General features: G+C 54.7%; 1 protein-coding gene across 1 annotated transcript in view; it reads right to left on the minus strand.

Annotated features, from left to right (window-relative positions):
• Positions 1–207: 207 nt before the first annotated feature.
• IGF2R (insulin like growth factor 2 receptor) overlaps positions 208–15,673 on the minus strand; it is a 100,527-nt gene continuing 85,061 nt past the window's right edge. Inside the window, exons 33-42 of the mRNA XM_032408244.1 lie at positions 15,401–15,646; positions 14,243–14,477; positions 13,342–13,478; positions 10,782–10,896; positions 9,484–9,630; positions 8,755–8,942; positions 6,809–6,995; positions 4,269–4,421; positions 3,301–3,370; positions 208–2,595 (exon numbers count right to left, since the gene is read on the minus strand). Coding sequence (XP_032264135.1) covers positions 2,179–2,595; positions 3,301–3,370; positions 4,269–4,421; positions 6,809–6,995; positions 8,755–8,942; positions 9,484–9,630; positions 10,782–10,896; positions 13,342–13,478; positions 14,243–14,477; positions 15,401–15,646 — 1,895 coding nt within the window. The 3' untranslated portion in view covers positions 208–2,178. The remainder of the gene's footprint in view (positions 2,596–3,300; positions 3,371–4,268; positions 4,422–6,808; positions 6,996–8,754; positions 8,943–9,483; positions 9,631–10,781; positions 10,897–13,341; positions 13,479–14,242; positions 14,478–15,400; positions 15,647–15,673) is intronic.

Below are 15,673 nucleotides of genomic sequence, written 5' to 3' on the forward strand. Positions count from 1 at the left end.
ATACACTTTTCTAAAACTTGAGTGTCTGTTTCAGAAGAGACATTGTAAAAAAAATTTTTTTTTAAGATTTTTTATTTATTTATTCATGAGAGAGAGAGAGGCAGAGGGAAAAGCAGGCTCCCAAGGAGCAGGGAGCCCGATGCGGGACTCGATCCCAGGACCCTGGGATCATGACCTGAGCCGAAGGCAGACGCTTAACGACTGAGCCACCCAGGCGCCCGAAATTGTAAAATTCTTAAAAAGAAAAAAAAAGTCACTCCAACTGGATAATGAAAAAAACGAGACGAAGGGAAGGAAGGATGCTGACTCCAAGAGGTCTAAGTTGACACTGTCACTTTCTGCTTCATCCGCTTTGGCGTTAACATCTCGGAAACTCATTACGGGTCAGAGTGATGAGCATACAGAGGAACCACCCCCGTGCGAGATGGGGACAGCTCACCGGCATGCTCGTCGGCGCCACCAGAATCCGAACTCCTAGGTGGCCACTTGGACAACCCGGGGATACCCTGACGTCCATTTTCTCGAAAAGAGGGATGACAGCAGACCTCGAGGGAGCCGAACACAGGCAAGGTGGCCCTGGTGCTCGAACCTGCCCGCAGGAATGAGTCCAGAGAGCACCCGCGGTGCTGCTCAGAAGGGCTAGCGGGGACCCCCCACCCCCGCCATCCACCCACTGCCGAAACCCAAGCACAGACCTCTTCAGGAACTTCACAGAACACACGGGCAGCCAGACTTGGCGATGGGTTCGGCAACTTTTCACCATCGAGGGGGAAAGAGCAGTAACACCCGACTAATAATTTATCTTTTATTGAAATTGTTGAATACTTTATATTACAGTAAATTTGATTGAAAAAAAATGAGAAAAGAAATCAATTTTAAAAAATACACTCATGTTGAAATCAAATTAGCCAGCCAAACCGAGTACAAACCAAGGGCAGCTTGCTTTTCAGTACATGAATACCACTGAGTCTATATACAATTCTATAATTCGAGAAAAACACTTCAAGAAAGGTGCCAACAGCCAGGGAAGGACAGCGTCCTGCCCTCGCGTCCTGCAGCACTGAGAGGCGGAGCCAGCACTCCCAGCGCGGGAATCCCAAGTGCAACGCTAGGGCCGAGTGCTGGCCCGTCGGCTTTCATGCAATTTCTGTTAAGTCACGCACTGTGCAAATTAAGGCTTCTTATAGGTCGAATGGTTGATAAACACTTTTTTTCTTAAAAAAATAAGCACAGTAAAGGTGGTATCATGAGAACCTGAAGAGGTGAGACCTATATCCCAAATCTGGGAAAAAGTTATTTTCTCTGACATCTCAACTCCATCCTCACACACACACAAAAATAATCAATCTTTGGGTGGGTTGTTTGAATTCACCAGCCGGCGAAAGAAATACTGATACATGTGCTCTGTGCACCTAGGATTGAGGATGTCATGCAAAAAGCTGCAGCCGTTACTGACTAAAGGCAGAGAACAGGCGAACCGTCCCAAGCCTAGGCACTCGGGGACCCCTGCACGTGCGTGTTCCCTTCAGAAACAGGAAGCAAAAAGGAAGGACAGAATGGAGCATTCTAACTTAGAGGATACATTATTGACCAGTTCAAAATCTCATATGGAACCTTCCTAGCACACCAACAGCTCCTCCTCCGGACAGGGGATGAACCACTATGTTACCCTGCCGTCAGGAAAAAGACTGTGGGGTTGTTTGTGGGGTTTTTTGTGTTTTTTGTGTTTTTTGTTTTTGTTTTTGTTTTTTTCCTTTTTCGCAAACCTGAGTAATTGTCAAAGTCAATAAATAGGAGGAGAGAATTAAATGCTAAAATATAATGGTCAAAACCCTACAGGGCCTAAAGCAGCAAGGGTTTTTCTCAAATACACAGCCCTCGGTTCCAAGATGCGTCCGGCCCGGGCGCACAGTATGAGGCGCACGGCTGCCACGCTTTTAAGTGAGGGCTGGGGACAAAACCCAGGGCCCCGGCTCCGCCCCCTGCGACAGGAACAGAGCCTCGTTCCAAGGACCGTAAACCTGACCTCCTCACCCTCTCCCCCATCACAAAAACTCTTCCCTTTTGAAACAGTTTTTGTTAAAGGCAAAAATGATAGAAGCATCATCGAGCTGAAGTCTTATTTGGTTGGAGGTGCCTGGTGACACCGGACCTGCGTCTCCTGGAGGCACCAGGAGACTAGATGTGTAAGAGGTCCTCGTCACTGTCGTCGTGGAAGGCCGCCAGGCCGCCGGAGCTCACGGTCTTCGGCGGCGCAGGCCTGGGCTTCCCTCTGCAGGCCAGGTCCCCTCGCGGCAGCACCCCGGCGCCGTCTGCGCTCTCCCGAAGCCCCCTCCTCTGTGGGGTGCGCCCGTGCGGCACGCTCGCGGCCCCAGTCCCTCTGCCCAAATGCACCTTCACCTCCGGGATGGTCAGGACCTCATCCTCACTGTCCTGCTCGTCCCCGTGCAGGGAGGTGAGGGCTTCGGCCTTCACAGACTTTGTGGTAACGTGGCCGTTTTCCTGTCCTTCCTTCCCGGGCCTTGGGGTCGGCACCTGGATCTCCTCCATCAACCACTCCGTTTCGTTCTCATCTGCCTCCTCCTCCTTGTTCACCTGCCAGGGACAAAGCAGGACCCTGGAGCCCATCTGAGGCCCCACTCGGTTCTGCTCCCCTGTGGCCCTTCCTTCCACGACCTACCCCGGAGTTGGGGACCCCCTCCCCTGCCCACTGCAGTCACCACGTTCCCAGGCTCCCCACCAGGAGAGGAAGGGAGGGCTGGCAACTGTCAGCTCCTGAGGAGACCCCCCAAGGCAGACAGTGTCCCCGAGGGCAGGAAAGAGGCCTCTACTCAAGCCAGGTGCCCTGGGGGGGCTAGGGGGGAGGGGACAGGCAGTAAGAGAAGCCACAGGAAGGACGTGAAGGTCTGAGATAAGCCTTTCAGAAAGCAGTTTGGCAGGACTACCGCAAGTCATGAGAATGTGTAGCTCTTCAACCAAATGAGGCCTGTTTTAGGGAAATTTATCTGAAAGCAACCATCCAAATGCCAGATGCACAAAAATTTTCATTATATTTTATTTTTTTTAAATAACTAAAAAAGTAGAAGCAACAAGTATTAAATGTTCTCAGAAAATCAGCTGTAACCACAACGAGAAAAACTTGAAAGAAAAGAGGACAAAAAGTGTGTTTGGGTTAAAAGCAACGGATGATGTTTTCCCTTTCGTACGTGAAATTGCCTACGACGGCATTTTTCTCATCACTGACCGATGTCACCACCGTACGGACAGCCAGATATTGGGGGCAGGGGGACGGGAAATTACCTTCGAGTATTTGTAGGACACGTTCGCGCTTCTCCTGCAGCAGCTGGTCAGCCTGCTCAGCACGATCTCCCTGGAAGGCGAGCACAGTCACTGCAGGGTGGGCCCAGCAGGACGGGGGCCCAGCTGGCCAGCCCCTCCCAGCCCCACAGCTCGAGCGCCCACCGAGAGACGCCTGCAGCCCCCACGACACAGCCCCGCACAGCACGGGCACGGGAAGCCCATGGCAGAGGGGCGATAAACCAGTTCAGTGAAAAGAACACTCTGGAATTAGACAGAAGTGGATTTGAAACCTGCCCCCACCCCAGTGGTCTAGCAAAGGCAAGAGCAAGTTACCTAACAGTTGTGCTTCCGCTGTCCCGTGTGACCATAAGGCCACACGTCCCCGCCACCCCAGGCTGCACTGGGATTGTGTGTGCCGAGCAACTAACCCAAGACCAGCTCGTACCCAGCCCTTCTGCCCTGATTCTTCGTTCCCGTGCCAGCCTCTCTGGGGTGGGATGGCCGCACTCAGGACTCTGGACGCCGGCTCCGGCCACACCACAGGGCTCCTGCGCTCGGGGCTTCACTCATGCATGACATGGCAATCTCCTGGAGGGACAGCCACGTGTGGGGACGAGCCCAGAGGATGGCATCCTACAGCAGGCATCTCGTAAATGCTCACTTTTGCAAGGGGAGGAGAGTGTAGAGGGCTCAGCTGATCGTCTGCTCATAAAACGTGTTCATTTTCTGCCCATCTCTGGACACAACCAAAGACCAACGTCCTAGGAACTGACTCACACGCCTGGGACAGGCACCATGGCGCCGGTCCAACACGACACCTCGTCACAGGAACACAGCTATTTACGGAACACAACCCCGGAGACCGCATTCATACCGTTCTCTCTCTCTCTCTCACACACACACACACACACACACACACACACGCACAAGCACAGATCCTTGTGGCCCAGCGGGCTCCCTCCCCTTACCTCCGTTCCTTCTTGTAGAGCAGCAGGGTCAGCAGACAGCCGGTGAGCGCCACCAGCAGCAGGCTGAGGACCGCCCCAACGGCCTGGCTTCGCTCCGACAGCCCCCTGTGCTCCGGCGTGTCCTCGCCCGCGCTGTCACCGTCGAGGCCCACCCTGAAAGGAAGCCACCTCACTCAGGCACATGCCACCACAGCGGCGACCCTCGCCGGCCCCAGGCCGGGATGTGCAGAATGGCGGTGGACCAAGTCCTCGGACAGTGAGGTCAGGCAAGAGTACGGCGCCCAGGCGAAAGGCAGCGACGCGGGACCGCAGCCTCAGCCCCGGCTCATCCCACCGGGCGGCCGTCAGCTATGAAGTGGCCGAGAGGGACGAGCTGGCCCCACTGGTCTGCCAGGACCACAGCTCTCCTCTCTGGGGCCAAACAGTGACCGCCGCCCGGGGGAGGCTTCTCCCTCACTGCATCTTGTCTTGGGACGCAGCGTCAGTGCGCTGCGGGGGGGGGGGGGTGGGGGGACACCCCCCCCAGGTCACCACGGGGCGCGACACGGACCGTCTGTCCAGGCTGCTTGTCCTGGGAGGCAGGGCTGGTGACCAACACGGCCGCTCTTCAACCAGCTAAGATTTCACCACTCCCACCCACATGTGGCAAACAGCGGTGTATTTCCAGGACCTTAACCATTCAACGGAAACAGTAAACTCAACTAATATAAAACCAGAAGCACCAGGGCAGACTTCCCTTTCTGCTCAGAGAGCCAGACCTTTGTGGAATGACTCGACACCTCCGAACCTCCGGGCCCCCGCGCCTGTGCTGACAGAACCCACTCCCGCCGATTCTTCCCCACCCCGAGAAAGCAGAGAGCAAGGTGACGGGGGCCACCCGGGCTGCTCGGGAGGACAGCGGGCACTGCGACAGGCCCACACACAGTGAACTGGATGCTGAAGACGCTGCAGATGCAGAAAACCACTCGGTTCGAGTTGGGTCAGAGGGCGGCCGACGGCCCGACCACATAAGGATAACCACACTGATCAAAATTCAGCCGGTCTCAGGCCATGGTCCCAGGGTCCTGGGATCGAGCCCCGCATCAGGCTCCCCGCTCGATGGGAAGCCCTTCTCCTTCTCCAGCTCCCCCTGCTTGTGTTCCCTCTCTTGCTGTGTCTCTCTCTGTCAAATAAATAAATAAAATCTTAAAAAAAAAAAAAAATTCAGCCGGAACCAAGCGATCTGGTTCGGAACCATGAGGAGGAGGAGCTCAGCGTTCCCAGTCACTGTGTGCTCGGGCGGGGACAGCCCCACGAGGCGCACATCGGCCAGCCCCGCACGCCCTGCCCTGAAAGCCGGGACCAGCGGGGGCGTCGGCTGCACGACACCACTCACTTCTAAGTGTGCTCTCGTTTCTACTTCTGGGCTCCCCGGTGAGCCAGGAATTATTCTCAAGTGTGCTTTAGTGTCCAAATGGGTTTCTATTTTTCGGTTAATTTCTTGTTACTGGTCCTTAATTGCACCGTGTGTGTTGTTTATACAGCACCCACATTTAGAAATTTGCTAAGACTTGCCTGACATCCATGTTCCCGGAAAATACAGGACAAAGTGTACTCTTTTTAAAAGTGAATACTGATTTAAGATCTGACAGATGGCATCTGGAACTCCCCCCACTGTCCCTAGCACAGTTGCTACGGACCGCAGAGACACCCTTCTCCGGGACACAAAGCCAACAACTGCAAGGGAAGAACTTCTCCTCCTGATCTCAGTCTCAGCACAGAGAACGAGAAGCTCCTATAAGAACCTGACGTGGATGAAACAGGAAGAAAGCAAATCCAAGAGGAGAGCAACATGTAACACTGTGTTCTAGATGAGGGCCTCCAAACACGGCCATGACCTAGGCAGAGGGACGAAGGCTGTGGGGCCCAAGAAGAGGTAGGTTCCCTGAGGCCACACGGAGGCCCAGATGGCCCTTCCCTCACCAGAAAGCCCTCAGCACAGAAACGCAGACTTCCCATGAAAACCTGGCCTGTAGCTGATTTTCAAAATCTGTAGAACAAGTTTTCCTTCAAACACACACAATACATCGTTCAAATTAAAGTAACATTTACCACATAATAATCTGCACTAGAACACACAGAAAACCGTGCTGGAACACAAAGATGAGACAGAGCAGCCACTTCCGGTGAGCCAGTGAGGGGAAATGCCGGCTGGGGAAGGCCGGGAAAGAAAGTGGGGGCGCTCAGGCCTCGAGCGTGCATGCAGGCGGATGGCCGATGCACTGGGAGTGGTGGACGGTGGTGAAGGGGGCGTGGGGGGCCAGGAAGGGCAAGACTTGGACAGCCACTGAAGCCGGATGCCGGCTACATGGGGTTTGCCTCTCTGGCTCTCAGACACACTGGAATGTTCCCAAGACAACACTGGGGGCAGAGGACACATACAAACACATGCTTGAGCTAAGTCCTGAGGGAGCAGGTTGGGGGTACAGCTGGGAAGTGTGCGTCCCGAGCAGAAAGCGGCCGACAGGAAGCTCCGGCCCAGGCCGGGCCGGCGCACTCACCCCAGAGGACACACGGCAGAGGTGTACCAGGAGAACAGGTACTGGCAGTCGGCAGTCTCGTGGCTGAACTCGGGGATCCCGTCCTTCACCAAAGGGTCGCAGTGGAAGAAGATGGTGGAAGACACAGACTTCGTCTTATCTTTCCCACACTTAGAGGATGAGGCAAACACCACATCTAGATCCCCATCTGTCAGACAGGAAGACACAATACAGGCGTTACCATCAACTTCTCAATAAAGGGCCGAGTTCATCTTTCCACAGTCTGTAGAAAGTTTGCACACACTTCAAATCATAGGTAAAGGGCCTTCTTCCAAGGTCCCATATGCACGCTCTTTCACAGGCCGCCCGACACACGTTACGGAGCCCCCGCCTCACGTCAGGGAGCAGGGAAGTCCTGAGCCTTGCCCCAGAAGAGGTCTGGCTCCGTCCTCAGCTAACAGTAGGATTCAGAACAGGGACTGGCCACGCGGTATCAGCGCATCTGTAGACGGAAATGGACCCAGTGGGCAACCAGCCAGTCAACCAACTAAACAAGCCTCCACACGGAGCCCGGGACGCTGGGGGCTCGGTGAGCTCCCCTGGCTGGCGAGACTCCGTGCATATCGCCACACACTGGTGCCGGGAATGGAACCCATCCTCATGCCGCAGGAAGAGGATGATGGAAGCATCCTGCTCCCTTCTGGACGCCATCCTATGTGCTTTTTTCCCTTGGCCAATTTCCATCCTTAACCGTGACTGTAACAGCGCAAATGAGTCCTGAGTCCTAACAAATGATCAAACCTCAGGGTGGTGACAGAACCTCCCCGAAACCTGCAGCTGGCGTCAGAAGTGACAGAGCCGTGTGCAGACGCTGCCCTCTCCAAAGTCCGCAGGCGGCTGGAAGGTCACAGTCAGCCCCTGCTACGGGGCTAGGGCGTTCAGTGCATGAAGCGGCCACGCTCACGAACCAAAGGGAGCCCGAGCCCCAAGCCCCACGGCTGGACTCAGGAAGGCCCCACGAGTTCTCACTCACAACTGGCTGAGGCGTGACCCAAATGGACCGCCCGCCAGGCTGGCATGTGGGCGCACGTCCCCGAGCTGATGGGGGAGCCGAATCGCAGCCAGACGGGGCTCCGTGGCTTCCTACCCTTGCCCTCTGGAATGAGTGGAGACTCGGGAAGAGATTTAAACTGATTTTCTCACGAAATGCAAAAAGTGGTCTTAATACTAAACCGACTTTCTAGCGTTGGTGAGTACTGAAAGTGAAAAGGTCTGAAAGGAGTTTAAAGAACGACAAATAAATAAATGCACGTGCAGATGTGACCCGAGTGAATCCAACTCAGAATTACTGGAAAAGAACAGAGAACCACAGGAGTTTACTCCATAATGTGGAATCCTGACAGCAAATCAGGCTGACCTGGCGCTCAGCGTCTGCGTGTGGACGCACGGACGTCTGGGCTCCTACCACTCGGGGAGCAGCTGCTTCTCCTCTCAGGGAATCTCTAGGAGCCCTTTTTACAACAGAGCCGGCTGGGTTTTTAAACACATTTAACTTTTTAAAGGGTGTCTAGCCTTTCTTTTCAACCTTTTGACAAATGTAAAATGTCTTACTCTTCTGTAAAAATATCTGAACTTGCCAAGTAAAGAACCAACGTGACAAAACGAGATCGAAGGCAATTCTTGGACACGCACACTTTATCTTCTGCTTCACCCCCACTGCACAACCTCGGGGTGAAACCAAGTTTTGGTTTTCAGGTGTTCATCTGGAACTGAGGTGACTTTCTCCTACAGTGAAATGCTCGTCTCACACACACTGTTCAATCATTTTGACGACTGCGTATCAAGACACAGACAGACCGGGCTTCTGCTTTCAAATCGGGGATTTCAACGGAAGGGTTTCTTCATGAAAATTCTAAAGTCCCTCCTTTGAAGAAGCTGAACACGGAACACTGATGGAAAGCAATTACCTTGAACGTAGTATTTGGTTTTGTCAGAAGTTCCAACTTTCCTACTGAAGTGTTGGTCGTTTGGTTTAACCTGGCATATGTTGGCCCCCGAGCATGCCGGATTTCTGGAGCTTGTGATGGAGGAAAGCTGGATTTCATACAGGTACTTGTCCCCATTTGTTCTCATGTCCCCAGAGGCACTGAACAGCCTGAAGAGACAGAAAAGATGGCAGTGACTCTAGTCCTTCCAGAAACCCATTTACGAGAGACTCAAACACCCGGGAACTGCAGGGCTGCAGGCCACAGCCCTTCTCCGGCTCTGCCGGCCTGGGAGCCTGTGAGGACGCCCGAGGGCACCAACTTCCACCCCATCGTCTTCCTGCGTCCCCAGCCTGCACTCTGAGTGGCGTCCCGCTCTGGGCCCACCCCAGCCTGCCCTGGGTGCGGCCAGCAGCTCTGGCCGGTCCCTGAGGTCCGGTAGCCGACCCCCGAGATTATCAGGAAGGGGAGGAGGAGGGGAGACTTTATTTTTACACTCAAGAGAATTCACCATCTTTGGTGTTAAAACTTCATGGCTGAGTAATGCTTTCCCTCGGTTTAAGCAAAATATGACAACCACCTAGAAACAGTAACTAAAACACACTGCCTATTTATCATCTTGCAGCCCCCCTGCCCCACTAGGGAAAGGTCTAAATTGCTGGTTTCATTTTGAATACATTTCAGTGCTCGAAAGGAAAATGTTCCACTTACTTAAAATAAATATCTCCGAGGCTGAAGCTCTTGCCGTTTACAGGGTTGGTGATGGTGCCGTTCACCATGTGCACCTCTTGCGGCTTCACGGCACACGCAGCCCGGGAGTCCCAGCTGAAGTAGTACGTGCAGCTGTCGATGTCGAATCTATAGGGAGCGAGCGAGGACCGCGGTCACGGCCAGCCGGGCTTGGGGCGGCGCGGGGCCGCGGCCGCACAGAGCCTCCTGCGCCTGGAAGCCTGGCTTTCAGGGCTCCATGCGGGCCGAGCCCTGGGTCCCCACGGAAGCCCCCCCAGCGCGAGCCCTCGCCACCCCCACAGTGGGCACCGGCAGCTCTGGCTGGAATGGCTATTACTGACTTTTCTCAACAGCATAATAGGGAAGGTGATGGTCTAGCACATCAGCAATGTGAAAAAGCAGGCAACTGTTCAACACAGTTTTGCCTTGTTTTGTTTTTAATTAAGAAACTGTGCGACATCTAGGGGCGCCTGGGTGGCTCAGTCAGTTGAGCATCTGCCTTCGGCTCAGGTCATGATCCCGGTGTCCTGGGATGGAGCCCTGTGTCAGACTCTGCTCAGTGGGGAGTCTGCTTCTCCCAGCCCCCGTCTCTCTCTCTCTCTCTCTCTCTCAAATAAATAAATAAAATCTTCAAAAAAAGAAAAACAGTGCAACATCTAAAAGCTGGAAAAATTTGCTCCCAAATTTTTGAACTTTATTTTATAAGCTTTTCTGACTCCTACATTGATTTAAATCCTCAGACAATTCCCAGGTCTCCCCAGAAATTCCAGCCCAGCTTCTGGAAGAATCACTGGTTGGGAAACAGCAGCTCGTATGCTCCCTCTGTTGGCCAAACTCCTCCTAGCACTAGATGCAGAGTTGCCTAGAAAATTCTAGGGTGATCCAAGAGCACCTCAGGTGCCAGCCCCACCTGCTTGGGGGGGTCTCAGGCTGCTTGAACAGCTGGCCTTGGGTGGCACCAACCGCTGCCCCTTTGGTTCTACAATGATGTCGAAGGCAGAGGCCAGTGAAACATCACTTGACATTGTCGCTTTAGCCAAGTGACCGTGTATCCGGCCCCTTTTCCAGGAAATCCCTCCCTGTGCGGAGCAGCCCCGCACACTCTAGGACAATTAACAGGCCCGGCCCCCTCACCAGGCCCCAAGTCTCAGTGGCCGCACAAACACCCTCTCCCTGCACACCTGTCCGCACACCTGAAAGTGAAAACTGGGGGGAGAGATGCTGGTGAGCCCCCAGTCCCTGCTCTCCACTGCTCCCTGTGCAGGCCCCAACCCTCTCACCTCATGAACGAAGGTCTGCCCACGGTCTTCGCACAGGTCAACTCTATGACGGCAGATGCCGTCTTATTCTCCCCACACTGATAACCTTTTGAATAAGTTACGATGACTTTGTCATCTGAAACACACGAAGGATGGATTTGTGGTTATAAAAAGCTTCGGCGTCAGAATGTTAAAAGCCAAGACAGAACAAATGTTCGGCTCTCTCAAGACTCCTAAGTCTTCAGTCTTGGGTTCTCAGCATGCCAAGCTTGGTGACCGCCTCCGGGTCCGTACCACACCTTGCACGGCTGGGGAAGACCTGGGTTCAAATCCCAGCCCCTCCTGCTCACCAGCTGCCTGAGTCGGGGCTGCTGAGCGTCTGAGCCTGTCCCCTCACCTGCGCGGGAGGAATACCGCCCAGAGCGTCTGCCACGAGCCGGGCACGATGGGCACACAGAGAACCTCGCCCAACGGCAGCTGTCACAGCTGCTCCAGTTTTTAGGATTCCAGGGTCATTTTAGGTGCTTTCCCAACACATCCCCGCCCCCTCCCCGCTCGGAACACCCCAGGAGTAACAGGGCAGGAGCTAGACCTCCAAACTACAGAGAAAAACCAAAAGCAGAACAACTCTGGATTTCTCAGGTCTCCCGGCTCTGCATCCAACTTTTCCACTTCCGAAAATATCACAGAGAGGAGACAGCTAAGACCCTGACCTGCAGGGTCTAAGAGGTGAGCACTTGCTCACAGTGGCCACTTGGGAGCCAGCGTGGCGGCCAGCTCAACGCTGCTGCCACTTCCAGCTACTGTGTGTGGCCGCCCGGAGCCGTCCTGGGGGAGCCCAAGCCCATGCTGGCTCAGCGGCACAGGGCGGGGGCCTCGGGAGCAGCGCCCACCCTGCAGCCCCCGACTCTCACACCCCCGAGATCCGGGGGGCCAGGGGGGACACAGGCCTTGGTACCAGCTTCCCACCTGTTCTTCCCGGGACACAGGCCAAGGCGTAGGGGACCGCTCTGCCAAAGGCCCAGGCCCTCAGCCCTGCCCAAATTCAAAGCTGTACCGGATGAATTACGTATCAGGCTCCTATGCAAAATTTTGGAAGACAGAATTCTACTGCTTTAAAGAGAAATCCTTAAACTGCCAGGGCACGGGAAACAAACCAACACAGGTCTTACTGTAGACACCCTCCACTCCCGGGCAATACACTTGACCTTCCCCAGCTCGTTGCCCAACCTGGGACATGGACTCTAACCCCAAGCCCACCCCCACAGAGCTGTGAGGACTGCACAGGCAGAAAGCACAGCTGTAGATAAACGTGACTTCCTGGAACAGCAGTCCATCTCTCCACCCCACGTGGCTGCAGCCCTTCCTGAGCATGTGGGTCACGGTGTCTGTCCTTGGACAGCCGTCCTGTTGGGGCCGAGGAGTAAGGCCCCGGGTGTGTTGGGGACCCTGCTAGCTGAACCTTCCGTGAGGCCTTCACCCTGCAAACCTCTTTCAGCTGGCTGTGGGCAGCCGGGGGAAGGGCCGATCCAGTATCCGTACACAACCATGAGACTGCAGAGCAGAGAGCCACCCTCACCCCTCGTCGTGAGTCGTGTGGGAACGGCGGTGGACGGCGGGCTGGGAGGCCACTCCAGGCGACGCTACCATCTGGTGCGCCTCTCATCCACAGTGACAGTGGTCCCTCGGAATTCCCTGTCTCCCTTCCAAGAGCTCAAGCAGACTCAAGTCACCCGTGGTTTAATCAGGACAACTCGGGGACCCCACTCTACTCCAACAAGGTAAAGGTGTTTTTCTTTACTGGTTCCTCCGAACATATCCCAGTTATTCCTATCTAAGAAAGACCTACCTTTTAAATAATGAAAGACAGGGGCGCCTTGGTGACTCAGTAGGTTAAGTGTCTAACTCTAGATTTCAGTTCAGGTCATGATCTCCGAGTCGTGAGATGGAGCCCCACGTCGGGCTCCGCACTGGGCATGGAGCCTGCTAAAGATTCTCTTTCTCCTTCTCCCTCTCCCCATCCCTGCCAAGCTCGTGCTCTTGCATACTCTCACTCTCTCTCAAATAAATAATGAAAGATAGAATCTTTCACTCAACAACCAATTGCAAGATGAATTTTCTACTAACACTATTAAAAAGAGCTTCAGTATTTTCTAAATTGTTAAGACATTACAAAAACATACCCCTGAATTATCTTTACCAAGTTCTTGTGTAACTGTTCAGCTTTCCTGAATAAATGCTGGTGCGTATAATATGCAGACTCCGGCACTCAATCCAGAGCTGGAGCAAGGATTCAGAGGAATCTTAACCACTGTGACCCTCTCAGGGTAGAAGTACGTTCCCAGGAGAGATGACCCCCCTACACACACCTGCTAGGACCTGCCATCTCTGGGAATACAAAGTGGTACTTATTCTAATGTTCCAGGAATTACCAAAATGCTTGAGAAACAGTCATAAGGAATGGTATCTGGCGGTTTCAGCTCAAGCCAGTGCTGACCCTCCTGGCCCTATGAGGACGCCCTCACCTTCCCAACTGCGATGCAACACCGTAAGCATGCACGACAAGGACCCAGGGCCTTACCTAAGACGTCCAGCCTCTGTGTGTGAACAAGCCCCAAGACCTGGACGACACCAGATGCACTCTTTTTGCAAATGCTGGCTCTGTCAGAGCAGTCGAGAGGCCCTTTATATATTTTCTGGCAGAGATTTATATAGTACCTGTGAAACAATACAGAGAAGTGGAGGAGCAGGGTGCAAGGCCAATCTGCCCTGCGCACTGGGGTGCAGCTCTCTGCCCCTCCCTCTCAGAAACAGGAACCGTGCTGGTCCCCAAGTGCCCCACGGCACCTCAGAATGCAGCACCAAAACAGATTTTCCAGTAAAGGCCCCGGGAGTGGCTGCTTCCTGAAAAAGGGGGCATGGCACCCAGGCAGGTGGGGGTGAACCCTGAGACGGTGTGGTTTAGGAGGGCTGCTGGGTTGGGACCTGCAGCGGCTCCAATCCCAGCGAGCTGCTGACCTTAGGACCGAAGGCCTCCAAGTGCACACCCCCACCCCACGCTGAGGCCTTCCTGGTCTGAGGGCCCCTGGCAGAGACATGGAGCAGCCGCCACAGGCCACAAATCTCAGACCCACACAGCCCACGGGGTGGGTGCCAAAGAGCTGAGAAAATCAACGCACCCCCCCACACACACACACCCAGCAGCAGACAGAAGCCCCTCACAAGCACAACACTCATCGAGACTCATTCTATCGCATGCAGATCGCCGGCTCCTGGTTCCAAAGGCTCTCTTTCTGTCCACCTCTGCCTTCAAACCCAGCCCCGGGCACCAGGTCTGGCACCGTGAGGGGCTCTCAAGCCACCGCAAGCACCGGCTTTACGTGGCAGCCCCAGCCCTGCAGGGACATGGAAGCGGACCGCCAAGAGCCCACCACCATCAGGCCCGAGAAGGACACGGCTGGCACGTGGTGATAGGTACTCACGAGACTCCTTCATGGACAAAGAACCAAGACCCGGTGAGTGAAGACAACAGCCGTAAGTCGTAGGTTTTGTGCTTCTGGATGAATTTGCACTCCATCTTCTTTGGAGGGCAGACAACTTTTGTTTTCCACTCAAATGTCACCTCACAGCCACGAACTTCACTGAAGACCTGTGGCCTCCCGATATCGGCCTCCTCGTCGCACTTGAAGATAATTGCAGACATCCGGTGGCTGTTTGCTGGGGAGCAGCATGCAGAAAACTCAGACGGCAGCCTGGCCCCCCGCCGGCCCCTCACGTTCCCCCCACCCGCCCGCTCCGCTGCCCCCGCGCCCCCGCCAGAGCTGGGCCGTCTCCTTCACGTGTCCCCCGACCCGAAACAGACCAAGGCCCCTCAGGGCCCTGTGTCTGCCTCCTCCTGTGCTTAATGACCCCACGGCACTAGCTCAATCCCCCGTGGACGGTATTCAACATTTGGTCACATGTGAATGAGGACAAGAAATAAAAACAGCAACAGGTACCTGTAATTACCTAAAAACGTGAATGCTGTCCACCAGACCAGGAGAAAGGTCCTGTCATAATAAGCCTCAAAACAAAACTATAATAGGCCCTGTAAATTTAACACTTAGAATTTCTTTATATCCTCTCATTCCCTGAGCATTTATAAGAATTAAATCGTTTTTTGTGTATCTCATCACGTCCCTCGAGCACTCACGCCCGTTTGTGCCGCCCGTGAGCGGCCCGGCTCAGCCTGAAGCCCCGGCCCTGCCCCATGCCCGCCGCACGGCTGAGAGCCGGCGGGTGAGCCCACCGCTCTTCCTGCCGACGCAGGCCCGTGACCAGCAGGACTGTGCACAGGCACGAGCGGCCGTCAGCGGCGCCGGCACGAGGACACCCACCGCCCGAGTTAGAGAATGGGCCCCACTGACCACCTGGCACCGGCCTGTCAGCCCTGCCCTACTTCAGTCTATGTACCCAGTCACGTAACACATCCCATGGAGCCATTTGAGATGTCCTCTCTTTATGCAAAACAAGCGTGACATGGAAAAACGACATGCAACAGAATTAACTCGGACAGCCCCAGAGGTCTGAGCACGAAGCCAGCCTGGGGAGGACGCCGGCGAAGCGGCAGCCCGAGCCCGGACGCGTGCTCCGCTACGTACAGTGTCTGCAGAAGCCCCACTCGCGGTCTCTGTCGTAGTTGGCCGTGGTGGAGCACCAGAGCCTCGCCCTGCCCTCCAGAACACACTCCTCGTAGCTCTTTCCATTGAATATGAAGGGGAACACACAGGGGTCACCTTCCTCAGTTTCTGGAAAAAAGAAGAACATCCGCGTGACCCTGATTACCAGCATCTCAGCTGTGCTTTCGCTGCCGGGCACGATCACCTGGGAGCGCTCACAAGGCTCCCCTATGAAAGCCACCACCCTAAGCCGAC

Source organism: Phoca vitulina, unplaced genomic scaffold, assembly GCF_004348235.1.
Source record: "Phoca vitulina isolate PV1807 unplaced genomic scaffold, GSC_HSeal_1.0 scaffold9, whole genome shotgun sequence".
Lineage (NCBI taxonomy): Eukaryota > Metazoa > Chordata > Mammalia > Carnivora > Phocidae > Phoca > Phoca vitulina.